The sequence below is a fragment of the Rhea pennata genome, chromosome 26 (genome assembly GCF_028389875.1).
Source record: "Rhea pennata isolate bPtePen1 chromosome 26, bPtePen1.pri, whole genome shotgun sequence".
NCBI classification, from domain to species: Eukaryota; Metazoa; Chordata; class Aves; order Rheiformes; family Rheidae; genus Rhea; species Rhea pennata.
In genome coordinates, this window is record NC_084688.1 from 4019273 (window position 1) to 4035651 (window position 16379).

General features: G+C 42.2%; 1 protein-coding gene across 1 annotated transcript in view; it reads right to left on the minus strand.

The window, feature by feature from the left end:
- TANC2 (tetratricopeptide repeat, ankyrin repeat and coiled-coil containing 2) overlaps positions 1 to 16379 on the minus strand; it is a 239560-nt gene that overhangs the window by 111787 nt on the left and 111394 nt on the right. Inside the window, exon 6 of the mRNA XM_062595777.1 lies at positions 4840 to 4950. Within this exon, the coding sequence (XP_062451761.1) occupies positions 4840 to 4950 (111 nt within the window). The remainder of the gene's footprint in view (positions 1 to 4839; positions 4951 to 16379) is intronic.

Sequence of the window (16379 nt, forward strand, 5' to 3'; positions counted from 1 at the left end):
GTGAACCACACTTCAAGGGCCTTCTAGTTAATGTGCTTTGGCAGTAGCTGCAACATTAAAAAAAAATGGAAAGAAAAAAGCCTCTTGAGTGATCCAAAATCTGTTTACATGAAGAACCGTCCATGAAGCCGAAACCTAGGCTGTAAGAGGAGGTTGAATTCTAGTAGATATTAGAAGGCTTGAAGAATACCACATTATCTAAATTTATTTAACAATTAAAACATATAGCAATAGTTTATGAGATTCATCTTATTTCCAGTTCTCTTCTTGAACCTCTCCCGTTTGACCTGAAGGTTCAACAAAGCCTAACTTGTTAAGTCACCCACATCTCTCCAAGCTGCAACTTTCGAGGTGCAGCAAAGCCTATAATCTCTACAGAATGGCAAACCCAATGTATATAATGGCTAATCCCAAACACAGGAACACGTACAAAATGCTAAAAATGCTTTAAGTATTTCTACCACCTTTAATAGCAGCAGAAATTCAGACCAGATGACATAGGGTTTTTTTTTCAGTTTTTTTTTTTTTTTTTTTTAGTTTTTTTCTTTTTTCTTTTCTTTTTTTTTTAGTTTTGGACTATCAATGCTGGAATTCTTTACAAAGTTGTTTCCACCTCTAAAGACCAGAGCAGCAAACAGCACCAGCCAGTGAAGAGGAGCATGAGAAAAGTCAATTGGCTCCATAGCAACCGACCGACCGAATTGCCAGGACTCTCCTCTGCGGTCAGGCTGGACCACAATGATTTCCCATTCTCTCCAGGTCAGCGGCTTCGGAAACGATGGGATACGGGGAAGATTCACCAGTAAAACTATTTGTGGGGCCACGGCTTGTTTGATTATTCTCTTGCCTTCCTCCCAGTCCATCACTGTCTAACGAGACAGAGGCACGGACGAGGGGCCGATCGGGACACAATGCTGCCCGGGGTTCGCTGGAGGGTTAATTTTTGGCCCTATTGCTTTGATTTTCACCATGAAAAACAAGAGTGTAAATCCATTCCACACCTTCCATGTGCATTATACTGTTTGTTAAAGGGCTTTTCCTAACACTCGAGAAACGTCTTGCTGTGTTTGTTGAAGAAGAAAAAGCGCCTGGTTTGTGCAAAACGAAAATCAGTAGTTTTACACAATACAAAGAAAGAAGCAGCGGCAAGCAAACGTCAGCCTCGACGCTTCCTGGAGCAAAGCGAGGGGAGACGGAGCAACAGGATAGGCAACGCTGTGAGGGTACGTTACCTTTCGCCGTTCCTGGGACCGCTGTGCTATTTAACTCAATTATGAATCAAAACAGATGCCTGGCAGCTTAATGGAGATCGAACAAACGTCCACTGACCAGACACGTAAGATTTGTGTCCCAAAATTTCTGAAGAAGAGTCTAATCAAATTAAAAGATAATGTTATAACATACTTTGCCTTTGAAAGCTAATGGCAAGGCAATAAATCACAGAAAACGCGACTGCCCACACTGATCTACCACAAAAGGCAATTACCTGAAAGCACCATCCATCTCAGGCTGTTTCCAATAGATTTCCTGAGCTTTTATAAACAAAACAAAACAAAAACCCCACAGGCATGGCTTAGACCCCATGTTCAAAAGAAAAACCAATTTAAAGAAAAATGCCCTTGTGACAAACAACCAAGCAGAACAAAGTGACCAGGATACTCTTCACTCCATAAACAGTGCCACAACTAGAAAATGTGGGCCATTCTCTGCTCTTACTTAAAATAGATTAAATTCACCTCAAAGCATTTAATTGCTTTCTTTGGCATAAGGAAGAATACAGCTCCTAATATATATATTCTTTTATTAACCAGCTTGCATCTTTGCTATGTCCTTCCTACTCCAGCTTCCTTCAAAAGATACTAACCACTTTCTTACGCTTTTTTCCTTCTTCAGATTAAAAAGATTGAGAATGTATCACCTTGTATGCTGATTTGTCCTGCAACATGTCAAAAGAAATAATTCCCAGCACAAGCAAGACAGGCCAAAGAGGGAACAACGGTTGCTCAGGAAACCACCTCCCAGAATGTGCGGAAATTTGCCTGAAGCCTTAAAATAAACATTTTTGCAGTGAGCAAAATTTTCTCCTCGAGGCATCACCAATGGAAATAATCATTTCTATATGCAGAGTAGATAATGTTCTCTCCTCGTTGCTATTTAGTGTTTTAAACTGCCTTTAAGTGTGCAGTTAATTGCATTGCTTGCCAGGGAGCGCTTTACAAACTGCTCCACCTGCACTCCATCGCCAGGCTGTAGCGCATCTTCCGTCTTCTTTTGCCTTCTTTCAATCTATATCATCGTGCATCCAACTTTGCTCCCAGCGACTTTGCTCTGGATTTAAAGCTTTGTGTATTAATAGCCTTCACAGGGGACACGCATTTTGGAGGAGGGCTAAAATAAGTCTGGCATCGAGGAAAGGAGCTGCAGTTCCCTGGAAAACATTGTGGTTACTGGCACTGCCGTAGGCTGCAGCCCAGAACAGGACCAGCTGCTCTTCCCCAGCATCCCCATCCTGAGCCGGACACTAGGACTGGACCCAATGTCTTTTGTCCCTCCCAAGTTGTCCATGTCCTTGTCTTTTCCTTTCTTCTTTACTCCAGGATCCTTCCCCAGCCACCTCCTCCTTCCTAGGGTCTCACTTCCTGAGTTCCCACCAGAGCCCACTCTTCTAACGCAGCAAAACCTCCAGCCCTCACGTTACTGCTGCTTTCACAGTGAGAACGAGGAATCCAGCTGGAGAAAGCATAACGTGTTTCTATCACACAGGGTAAGTTAAACAGCCCCGGGTGCTGCTCGCGTGCAAGTGCCTCCCTGCAGCTCTGAGCGTGGGCGAGACAGACGGGAGGGACTGGGGCACTGCAACAAGGAAACTGCATCACACAAACTTTCTTCTCTTTCTGAAGAGCTTCAGTTTCAAAAATCGAAAGGAAAAAAAAATTCCTTCAAAAATCCCTCCCCACCAGGCTCCTCTAATGCTCCGCAAGCAGCAAGCCTAGCTGCAGCTAGCACAGATCCGCTCTGGCTCTTCGGAATCGGCATTCCCCAGACGCCGACAAACCCAGGTTTTCCTGCTTGACGAGTTCCCAGACCCCAAACGTGCACGGATACAACAGGGGCTGAGGCTTCCCAGCAGCTTCCCCGCCACGCAGACCATAACCAGGCCTCCTGCAATCCCTGACTGCTGCCTTTGCTCTAAGTCCGCACCGTTCCCTAGCACGCAGTGTGACACCTCTCCTCTTCCTAACGATATCACATTAGGAAACTCCGCTTTTGGATCTGCTCTCCCCAAGAGGAGATCAAAAAGAGCAGATTGCATTGGCAAAGCTGCGCTTCCAGCCGGGGGCTTTGGAGACCTCGAGGAACGCTCCTGCCCCTTCCCAAGAGGGTGGCGAGCGTGGCCGGGGGCGAGGGGCAGCGCACGCGTGAGCACGCCTGCCGCACGCACACGCGGCGTCCACCGATGCGGAATTTATTCTTTTTAAGGTGTATTTACCATCCAAGCATAATTCTCTGAACGCCATCATAACAACTTTATAATTATTAACGATTATGAACGCCACAGTAGAAGCTCTACAGCAAAAAGAAGAAAAAGCTGCAACAGCAAAATTTTTAATTGTAATTCACGATCACTGGCAAAGAACGAGCGCTGCAACCGTGGCCCCAAAGGAGGCGTTCCCAAGCACACGAACCGTCTTTCCTGAGACATCCCCCTCTTGCAAACACAATACGCTACGGAAAGCCAGCTCAGGATTTGGACAACGTTCAGTTCCTCCAGTTGCGAATATTCTTTAAGCTCACCACCCACAGCAATAAATGATACCCTGATTTCAGAGAATCATTTATCAGTAAGACCGTTCCTGCTACAGCTACGGTTTGAAGAGCAAGGTTTTGTACGTGCACGTGCTCTTTGAAAGCGTTCGGCAGCCTTTCGTCCCAACAAAGGCCAGCGCGGATCGAGGGTCCCTTCGGTTTAGAAACAAGTGAGAGCCAGAGGAGGAAAGGGCAGAATCTGGCCAAAATTTCAAAGCCACGTTTCCTGCTCCCTTAAGCAAGCTCCGGTCGCAGCCTGCTCCGAGTGTAACACCTCCGGCACAGCTTCCCAGCCTTCCCCGCGTTGCCAGGCAACTTCGCCGAGTTCGGAAGAATCAGGGAAACGATAGCGACTTCTCGGCGAGATGCAGCTATATAAAGATTTAATGGAATTCACACATCTGCATGAGGGCTGTCTGAGCCTGAAGATATTTATGCAACTGCCTGACCGAGGAGTTGGACAAATAGAGGGTTAAGCCGGGGAGAGACACGACCCACTTCTATTTATGCTTCAACCCGTGTTCTCCAGAGGCCTCCAGCAAGACGCATGCTTTTAAGAGCAATTACTACAGGATACATAAACTGCAGCCTAGTTAAAATATATATATATACACACACATTTAAATATATATATATTCTTAGCTGCAGGAATAAAAGATCATGTTGTTTCATATTAGTCGACTTAATGATATTTCTGAACTGTGTTTTTCTTCCAGCATCTCTGAAGACCATCATTTAAAATCAAATTTGAAAGATGATGCCTATTGGATCGCTTTTATCTACTTAAAATCAACTTTCTACATCTTCGGAGTTATTCTTTGGGGCGAGCAGCCACGAGGTTACTCTGGAGCCCGCACAAAATTGTAAGTGATGAAACTAAAAACGTATCAATTAGAAACAGCTACTTGTTCAAGTTCCCAAGGCAATAAAAGGCGGCTGGGGAAGGTCCCGCCAACCAGCGTTGGAACGGAGGCGCTGCACGCCTCGCGGAGCTGGAATCGCCTCTCCCCCTCCGCGGGCTCGCGGGCTTACCGGCGCCGTACGCATCGACGTCCAGCTTCGGCGCTGCCGAGAGCGTCGGGGAGCCGAGCTCCGACTCGGGGATTCGAGGGCTCTCAACAAACTTTGCTTTCCTCAAAGGGGCTAAGGAGAAGGAGAGGTGGGGGGAGAGAGAAAGAGAGGTCATGAGTAAGGGAAATAGCAGGCAACAGATGGAAGCACTTAACTAAACGACACTGTCAGGCTCATATCAGGTTACCGATTCCCCCCACCACGAAAAAGAAAAAAGTTATCTGCATTCTTTACGGAGGAGATGGCGCTTGTTAAAACCTTCAATCGACTCTACGGTCTTAAAGCGTGCAAGGATTGAGGCACAGTTCTCGATACTTGAACACTTCCTTTTTTCTCTTCCCACTTTATGGAAGAGATTTTTTGGGTTTTTTTTTTTTTTTTTTTTTTGTTTGTTTGTTTGTTTGTTTTAATAGGAAGCAAATGAGCCTGGCAACTACAGGCCATCAGCAGCTACAGAAAGGCTGAGATCGTGAGTAAGTGGAGCCCGCTGAGGCTCGAGACGCTTAACTCTGAGTAACTAAAAGCAACACAGAAATTTCGTGTTCGGTAATTGTTCTCTTTGAACACAAAATTTCAGCTTCAAAACTGAATGCATTCTGTATGGCTGAGCAAAGAAATCTGGCATTCAGTACAAATGATCAGACTAAAATGAATGCTGCCTAAGACAAAAGGCAGCACTTCACTTTTATCCTTGCAAACTCAGAAAAAATTCAAGTGAATTAAATTACAAAGCAGGGGAAAGATAAAATTTTAGCTGTAACAAAACAGTATTGACTACTAGGGCTAGAGAAATGTGATTTTGCTGCATATTAGAGCAGTTGCAATTCTGAAAGACTCCAGGTTCTGTGCAACATTTGTTTATAATAAAATAATAATTTATAAAACTTACGTTAGTAAGTTTTTTTAACAAATATTCTCGTCAGACCAGAGAAACAGAACTAAGGAACACATCAGTATTTGCAGAAATTCTCGTATTACATTTCAAAGGAACCCCTATGCCCATTAAAGCAAAAGACTAATTTGAAAAGCCTCTCTAAATACTGTATTGTGGGTCAGCGTGTTTCATGCTTCACTGATTTTTAACATAACAGCTTTGATTTACATAATTTCTATTTATATATGTCCTGCAAAATAAGCTTGGGATCCAAGGCTACGGACAGCAGGAATGTTGGTTCTCAGGTATCTCCTGCAATAAAAGCTCAACAGGTCACGTTAGGACCTCAGAGGCAGCAATAAATCTCGTGCTGCTAGGGAGAGTGCACACCGCCAACGTGGTGTGCCTTGGTTGGAGAAAAATCAGCCGGTTTCAGGACGAGGAGGACAAGGCAGTTTACTCTCACTGGCTGAGCTGATGCAGGAGTGATCACAGGTATTTTTAAAAAAGGAGAGGGGAAAAAGGCAGATTAAGATTATGCTATGCTATTTCCAAAAGAAAATCCCCACGAGAGCACATACATGCAAGGAATTAGATGCCACACTCTCTACCAAAATGCTCTCTCTACTACAAAATTACTCTCACCATCTGACCCAGGAGACCCAATCTGATAAGAAAGAAGGTACTCTGTTATCATGCACAAGAAAACGTTAGATGAATATTACGTATACCTAAAGCACATTCACCTCTAGCTTCTTCACTGCCCCGTGTAACGTGAGCCAGGGCAGGAATGGGAATGTGCGATAGAGACAGGCTCGTGTAACCTGATGCTTAACGTTGTTAAAGTACAAACACACACGTGCATAAATCTATCAGCCTGCAAACTGGCCAGCGCCGGCAACAGAATTATGAATAACAATGACCACACGCCAGGTACTCATACAATGAAAATGTGTAAATATTAAAGTTATTACTGTCACATGAAAATAGTTTAGAATAATAATTCTGCACGGACCATTTATTATTATGTCTTTCACAGTTGCAGTTCTAACAACTATGCTTTCTCAATTGTTTCACCATGGTCACAGTAAGAGTTGTTTTTATAATCTCTAAATTAGAAAGAGCTCATCTTTTGTTTCTTAATCATTGCTGGTTAACGCTAGAACCATAAATCATCTGATGCAATAGAGAACTTGCACAGGTCTCAGCTTAAGAGATGTTAAAGACTGCAATGGGAGAGTCTACAGCTTTTTTTTTTTTTGCACTAAAAACTGAGTTAATAACCCAAACAGGAAGGAAAAAATTATAAAAGCAAGGAAAGGGATGAGGATATTGACTATGATTTTTTTTTTGACCATTTGAGAAATGAGAACCAAGTCTTCTGAAGATCCAGAACCTGCCCACTTGGGGGGTTTACTCCAAATGACAAAAGAAGGAAAAAGCTTAAAACCAAGAGCAAGATGATGCTGTAGTTATTCAGTTTAAGAACATGTTTTAAGCTACAGTTGATCAAAGACTTTTCTTGTTCTTTTCTTAATAGTCCCTAGGTAATAAATAAATAGCTAAACATTCATCTTTGCTTCTGCAGAACCTCAACCCCTGTGGTCTTTGTCTCACAACCCAACAGACCAGACTGAACATACTCTGTTTGAACACAGCAATCTCCCATTTCAGCAGGGGCTTTACTGATGCCCCTATTCTTGATCTTAGCTCCTCGATGACAAACCAAACCGCATCTCCCAATATCCACTTGATTAATTCCTGTCTTCTCCAAATAACTGGCCTAGGACAGCAGAAGTGATCAGCTCAGGAATTCGACACACTCGTCCATCAATTTTCATTTTGAGGACAGTGGAAAACTTTAGATTATCATCAACATGAGCAATGCTTCTTGCACTGCACGTTTAGTCATACATGCCAATTGACAGCATTGACTTTATTTTATTCCCTAAAAAGTACGACCTAAGTTTTGAAAGCCTACGTTATCACTAGACAAGATACTCTAAATCAACATGGCTCAAAAACAACGGTTTATTTTAAAAGACTCTCATCAAGATAATCTCCTCAGCATAATGGCACATCAGGAAAAAGCCACAAAGCAGGAAGTTCTTTCATTTTAGCTACTCCTAAACCTTAAACAGACAAAAAACCCTCCTTACTCATATGTCACCCGATTACATGAAAGGAGGATTTTCACGTAAAATCCTGTCTCCCTTCCAAATGAACATTATCCCGACAGATTCATGTTCAGGTATTAATATTCTACTGGAGTAAATAACAAATAGAAATGCCCTAAATTCAGAAGTCTGTTTCACCATTTTTTAGCCAAACATTGAAGGATAATATCAACCCACTAATAAAAGTGACTTCTCGTGCACAGAAGTTTGTGTATGTCGTGATCAGCTTCCCAAAAGCATGGTGAAATCTTATGATCAGCGCCACAGGACAAGCATTTGCCACATACTATAGAAGTTAACAGAAGCAAGAAAAAAATCTTTAAAGTATTCTACACTTGCTGCTGTCCATTAGGTCTCTCATTTCTGTAAGTCTCGCTCTACGACAGACTGTAGGCATTAAACAGCACAAAACTGTAAGCATCAAAATAGCCTCTCCTGTTACGATTTTCAGAGCGGGAAACAGTATTTCTGCCACACTAGTACATTTCTTATGACTCTGAAAGCTGTAGCTTAAAGAACAGATGTTTGCAACATCCAGCTATAAAAACATGACCCATCAAGTGGTCGCTGTTTACTAATGATCTCTTTCTGGAACTGCAAAATGTGCATTTAGTTGAAAAAAATCTACTTATTGCAATAACTATCCTTAAAGTCAAAAAAAGCCATTACTTGCATCAGCAAGGCTGAATTATATGTCCCTTAACTACAGCTGAGGAACTGAAGCAGCAGCCTGTACCGTAGGTATGTTCTGCAGGTCTGTTCTGTGTCCTTTCTTCTCCAGAAGTCAAACATAAAACATTGTCTTCAAATGGGCACTGACTTGGTACTATTAACATAGGATGTTAAATTTAAATAGCTAGAGAAGTTACTTAAAACAAATAGTGCACATTTTGGGGGCTAGCTCCTCCAATTCTTACTCAGACTGAATCTCACTGGTATCCAAGAGAGTAGAGCAGAGGCTGAAGGTCCTTCTTCTAGTGCAAATAAAATTCTCATTTGACTTTGACAGGAACTTTTCCTGAGTGAGGACAGCAGTAGCAATTCTAGGATTGGAATTAAAAGCATAATGCAAAACAATTACCAGGGAAGGCATTCAGAACATTTAATTAGATGGCTCATTTATGAAACTTGGGGCAACAGGTGGTCTATCTTCCAGTGAGGGCAAAGAAATAAACTATTTTCTTCTCAGTTTTCATGCTGATTCTCTTACAAGGACACTCCAAGTACAATAGGGGCACCGACCGCTGAAGCCTAGTCTTGAAAAAAAAAGATATGAGCCTGCTGCTATAAACTAGATTAAAAAGATTGTATGCAACTTTGTTATGGAAAAATTATTTTTGATAGAAACAGCCCTTTTAAAAAGGAAAAATTCTGCCATCTTCATTTCAGGATTGCCTGTAAATTATTAACTCTTTGGCTTCTCCTTCCACTAGCATGATCCATATGTGGATCTTCATCAGGCAAGAAAATCCAAGGTAAAAGACCTCCTGAGCACTCATGTGCTCCTCAACCAGTGGAGAAGGGAGACGCTCCTGTGTTGCATCTGCTGTGTTACCATTTCTTTGTCACCTAGTTTATAGATGAGTATTTAACTAAAAATAGATTTTCTTTAGATTAAAAGGCAGTGATAAAAGGGAATTATCATGGATTAGCAAAAGGCTTAATCTATTAAATTCAGCTTGAACCTCAAAAAGCGTGTTTCACACAAACCAGCCAACCAAAGGTTATTACCACCTTAGGACCTGGCTGAAGAAGGTGTTCCAGGCACTAGTTTCAGTAGATCTCAATCAGTTCTACAGTTTTGACTACAACAAATGTACCTACACCGTTGTGTGGGTACGCACATATACAAATATATAGCAGCACAATTTGAACGAGGTAGAAGCTGGAGGAAACACTGCTTTTCTGTAGCATAAACCGTGCCTTGACCAGCAATAACCCGGGATCTGGTTCCCCCTCCTTGTCTCAGTCCCTTACAAGCATGAAAAAAGTGCACACGTGCATATAAGCACGCACAAATCACTGCAGACCTCTATTACACAGACTTGCATGCTTCACTATAAATACAGATGCAAACTGGCCACGTGCCTCGTTCTCCTGACTTGCTACCATGCTCTCAGGTCCTTCGCAGCAGCCTGCCAAAGAGTTTAGCTCATACTCCTACAACTATTTTTCCCCCCAGTTTTATCTCCTCCCTTCCTTATGCACAAAACTGCTGAATTTTGACTATGTTTTGAATTTTCCTCTGCCAGAAAAGGATGAAATAATGAAATCTGTACCTTTAAAAGTGTAAAAACATTTTATCACTGTTACAAATGATGAAAGTTAGTGAATTGCTCTGTTTTTTACTGCATATGAATCTCATACAATTGCTCTAGCTGAACAGAAGCTGAACTCTGCATTTATATATGCAAACACAGTATTATCACTTAAATTATGTACAGAAGGATAGCAATCCCAATATTTCTCTCTCTCTCTCTCTCTCTCTCTCTATACACACACACACACACACACACACATATATATATATATATATACACACAAAAAACTGCCCAAATTAGGATGTGAAAAGTCAGGGTATCAGTTGGAAAAGCAGCCTTCAGAAACTCGCATTTAAAGAGAGCCCAAGTGGGCTCTTTGCCCATCATATATTCCCCGTCTTTAGTTAATAACGAAGAGCTGCCACGCCAGAGGCTGATTCGTGTGCTGGAAGCGGCCCAATGACTACGTAATGCTGCAGAGAGCAGACTTTATCGAAGTCTCTCTGGTACTAAAATGTTTTAAGTGCTGCAGTGCTATTGATCCACGGAGCTCCTGGAACAAGTAACGGCCAGTGTCAAGGGAGCTGGACTATACCCAAACCCGCTCTCAGAGACGTGGCCTTCGATGCCTCCAGTGATCCCAAATGACTCTATGTTATACCAAGGTAAGAGCCGTAAAAAGAGAAAATTACAGGCCACACGATTACTTTTGCCGTGGTACTAACGTACCCATTGTTTGCAATTAGGATTTTTATGCAAAAATTAAAGACTAATTCATCAGAATTAAAATGGGGAAAGTATGGGCTAAGTTAGTTCTTCAGGTAACCCAGCACTGCTTCGCAGAAGCCCGCTGTGTGACAACGGGCTCCCTATTTTGTTGCCTGAGAGTATCAAAGCTTTTTTACATGATATCTGTAAGCACAAAAGGCCCATAGGTGACTACAGATTTACTGAAAAAACAAAATAATCTTTCATCAGTGTTTTTCGAGCAGGGGAGGAACGGGGGGAGAAAGGAAAAGGGGAGTTAGTATCAACAACTATGAGAAAAATTCATTTAAAGGTGTCTTCTTTAAACTGTAGGAACTCACTACGATCAACGTCCTGCCTAGTAATGCTTCTGAAACTGCTCTTGGGAGAAATGAGGAATGACCTGCCACTGGGGAGCAGAGGCGTTTTCTCCCGTGGGATCCACGAGAATCACTAAGCGTTACTGGAAATTTATTGCACCCTCTTGCACCCCTCAAAACAGCACGTCTGCATCGTTTATACCCCTCCTTTCCACTCCAGATAGCGCAGAAAACGTCCCAGCGGGCCACACCAGTTACACTGGACCAAGAGGGGACTTCTCTCAGAAAGGAATGTGTCTTCTAGGAGAGAATTTTAATTGAATCAAATTATAACTCATCTTACTCAAATTATTACACTCTGTCAAATTATTAAACACGACTGTGTTGATTCTTCTTCCACGTAAATAAGCTCTCCTAAATAACTGCTGAATGAGAGAATAACATCGCTTTGAGGGGCTTACAGCAACAAGTACCTGAATGAGGTACGAACAATTTTAAATAAATACAGAAAAAGGCGATACAGATTTTTGTGCAAAGCGTTCAATAGCAACTAGTCCAAATTTGTGTACTCAGGAAGAATTTCATCTCCATTTCCACTTTGCTTATTTACAATAAGACTATCTGCCGTCATTTATAGCAAACAAAACTGCAATTTGTTATCAAACTTGTCACTACCGGAGACGACAGAGAGCAAACTGAGCCTTGCCTTGGTCAACCCAAATGCTTTAGTTTTGCACTATACGAGTCGGAGAGCCCCGGCGCGAATGTGTTGAGCAGCTGTTGCCTACAAGGCTCTGGCAAGCCTCGAGGAAGAAAGTTGTTCCTATTAAAGATCCTGGCGGGGGGAGAACACACTCTCATTCTCTGCTGATAAAGTTTATTTCCAACACAGGCTGCCAAAAAAATCTTTTTCCCCTAAGGGAGACAGCTTTGAGGAGAAGCAAGTTATTTAATTAATGTATAGGAACAGCAGTCAGAAGAAAGGCTACTTTCATCTCTCCACCCAAACCTGCGCTATTGTTTTTGACTTCTCAAAGCTGTGTTGTAGCGGCGGCGTTCTCCGAGTCGTTTCCCATCTCAAATGCTCCTTTGCATCCTTTGCAGCATCTTCTGAAGTCTTTTGAAAATCACATCTTTTAGTAGAAATTCTTCGCGAGTGGTTCATGGTTGAGTTTAAGTAGAGAGGATGAAAGAAGAGAGAGGAAGTCAGTGCTGCTCAGCTCAGCTTTCTACTTTACCTTGCTGTGAAAAGGAGCACTTTTCAGACATTAATCTTTCAGTCAGTTTTCCTTTAAAACACACCCCAAAAATAGGGTGAATGAAGACCTAGCACTCCAAGATTAAATCCCATCATCAAAATGTTAAGCCTCCGTAAGTTCTGCTTAAAAAACAAAAGAAACTTCCCAAGCAGCAGAAACAGGACTAGCTAGTGCTGAAGTGGAAAGCTTCCTTCCCTTTTCCCAACAGTTTTATTTCATTAAATGTTAAATTTAAAACAGATGAGAGGAGAACGCAACAAAACGTGAGTGCTGAGTAGTATTAACCCTATTTAATCTCCTGCCACCCCACAGTTGTTGTTCTCAGCAATCCAGACACCCAAATATCGCACTGACACACACACATACAAAAGAGACAAACTATCAAAAAAACCCCTGGATATGCTGTAAAGAATATTTATTCTACAGAAAGAAGCAAAGAGTTCCATCACTTGCATCAAATGGCAGGTAATCCTGCTCAGTCTGCACAGTGCTCAGATCGCAAGATGAACTTTCATGAGAGAAAGACCAATTAAACAGATACCGAAGCAAACACGTTTCCTTTTTTTTTTTTTTTTTTTGTATGAAATAATTTACAGAAGAGGATTGAAAGACGAGGGAGTAAAAAGAAAAAAAATCAATTTGTTAACAATCTTTGGAATTTGAGAAGATTCTCTGGACATCCCACCAGGTCCTGCAAAGCCCACGCAACCATACTGCCCGCAACAAGGGGGTTTCGCTTCCTGTTTTGAATATATAATATTGTGTTGGACACAGTCACGCTGTCAAAACCTTTGCAGTCATTTAACACAGCTTAATTCACCTTTGATCAAAGAAGAAAAAGACATTTAAACTACAGATCATTCCCACAGAAGAAATAAATGTAACATAACCACTTCCAAAATTAGGCTATTCTTCCTCATAGAGTACATTTTCCTGTTTTCTGCAGTTTGGCTGAGAAATTACCTCCATCCTTTATTTACACTTAGATTTGATTACAATAATATTTGAAACATAACATATAGCTGTGGGGCCATGCTAAACCAGAAAACGTTCCAAATCACTGTTACCCTTTACATCAAAAATCTTCTCCACCACCTCAGATGACTTAATTTAGAGCTTAAAAAGGAAAATTACAGGAATATTCATGCTTTGAATTGCTGTCCATCGTAAGAGAATGAGAGTATTTGGTTCATTTAGCTCTATAACCCATCTCTAGTAGTTAATACCAGATACCTAGGAAAAACTATTTAAAAAAAAAGAGTGCAAGTACATGATGGCCAGACTCCTTTCACAGCATCTAGCACATCGTGGGGCAGGGAGGTGTTATCTCCCAAAGCCACCACAGATTTATCCTCCATTAATGTGCCCAGTTCCTTTTTGAGATAAGCTTCCAGCATTCACAGCACCTTGCAGCTTCTCGCTACTTAACTACAACCTGAAAAACTTACCTACAGCTTGAAAAAAACACTTCTCACTTTCGAACTGGTGCTCCAGTTTGGAAGCAAGTACATCAGCTTGGTGGCCCATGCGCACGTGCGATGGCTTGCCCAAAGAAACTCCAACAGAGTGGGAAATGATGCCCAGTTCTGCTTTTTAAAACTCACGTCAACTTTTTCCCAACATATTCTGTTTATCCAGGTGAACATTAATTCTGTGCTTGAGAAGAGTTTCAGTTAATTTGCTCCGTAAATACTTGATGCCGTAATAACCACCTGCCAGTCCCCCGGAGTTAAGGAAGTTATAAGGAGGTTACCTAGCAAAGACAGTAATTCAGCTATTTCACCCTGAATCCCCTAGGGAATACCTTCTGGTCCCAGTGCTTTGGCACTGCTGCTTTTGTCAGTGTGTTCTTACAACCTGCTCTATCATTACTTTCATTTGAGGCAGACCCACTTGTTCCCCTACAGAAAGAAAAGCTCCTTCTTGTGCCATCTATTTGGCACATGAGGAAAAAAGGGAGAAAAAAAGCCCTTTTTTGAAAGATCTATTTATGCCTTGTTCATCTATGCAGCCTGCAGACTGTGTCAGACTACCTTCTCCTCACTTAGTCTAGCAAGTATTTGTTGCTAGTTTTTTTTTTTCTGCCCTTTGAGCTTGTTTTGGGTTTCCTGGGTTGGCGCCTCCTCTTTCTTGCATTTAACTTGCCTATTTTCACCCCCGAGACTCAGCTTCAGCTTTCTGAAGGATACCTTTCTTCCATCTAACACTGCACAGCAAAATACGTTATTTTTGTTCTTTTGCAAGACTTAAGCAGCTGATAACGCATTTGCTCAGTGCCTCTGATAGGGTTGTTTCGAAAGTCTCTATGCCACGTGCAAAGATTTTATTCCTGCAGCTGCCCTTTTTAGCAATTTTTCCAAGCTTTCTCATTTTAAATTGATTCTCCTTTTTAAAATTAAGCACAACCGAAGTGGTAGGCTTCTGGCTTTAGCGTCACCTGGATTATCATCGTGACAGAACGGCTCTTCACTGGTGGAATTAGGCATCAGAGCCCGTATGCTGCCCCAGGACCACGTTAAGAATTGTATCTTCTCATGTTAACACCTTGTTACCCAGCCAGTGGCGGCCTGACATTTCCATTTTGACACTATGTTGAGATGACACTCACTGAATCTCCTTAACGGTTTTCCTTCCCTCACACCTTCGCTGGTTCTCTGCAGCACATCCCCGGTGGCTCTCAACAACGCGACCAAGCAGCCGGCCACACAGCTCCAATTCTGCATCTTCCCCATCGAAGCCTCGAATTTCATTCTGGAAGGGTTTTCTTGATAGAGTCAATTTACTGACTTAATCTGACTTGGGTCCGATTTGGCCAGGTAGGTGCGCCGAGACCATTGCCCACCCGGGCTGACAGCGCTGTGCATCCCTGCGCTGCAGCGTCTGTGCCAGCTGCCTCTGCTGCTAGTACCGCGCAGGAGGTAGCGTGGGGTCGCTCCGCCTTCCCGCGCTCCTCTGTTATTACAGCAGTAAAAAATTAAAACCTGAACTAGTCATGCAGGGGAACTGAACAACAACAACTTATTTAGGCATTGATGCAAGAAAGCACGACTACTTACACGTTGCTTAAATATTTTACAAGCAGCCAAGGACGCTCAAAGGTAGGCATCAAATTATATAGCCAAATGAGAGGTAAGAATTTGAAGAGAAAATTGGTGGGGGTGGAGGCAGGGAGTAAAGCTAAGCTGCATGCAACCAAAGTCTAATTAATTCTCATACCACATCCTTAAGACCATACCGAGATATTGTCCTCAGTCAAAGACACGAGACCAAACAGTAAAATATCCTATTATTCAAAGCCCCAAAGGTTCTGTTAACTACAGAGAGAGAGCAAGAGAAGGAGTATGCAAGAGCAGACGCTGTTCACTGTACAGACCCACTGCTCAGGATGAAGATAATACAGCAGAAAAGCTCATACGAATCATTACTTGATAAAAACATTTAAAATGAACCTAAGATGCAAATAGACACAGTGATATTATTTTATAGATATGTGCAATTCATTCAAATTTTGCTATACTAAAATTAATTTACTTGGTTTAGCTGACAAAGGCAGACCTAGAATTAAACTGATATGTAGGCATAATTATGAACATGTCATGATATGTAACTATACTTAGGATCCATATTTCTTTGCCAGTGGTACATACACAGAATATTATACCTTTAAGATGAAGCTACCTATCTAGCAAGACCCTGATACAAACCTGAACCAAACATGCTTGCTACACATCTAAAAAGCAGTTCCAGTTCTCACCCTCGATGCACGGGATCACACCTCCCTCCGTTACATCATCGCTTGCTGTGCTCGAGCACACGTGCTGCCTGGCCGGTTTGGTGAAACGCAGCCGTACGCGCCATCCGTG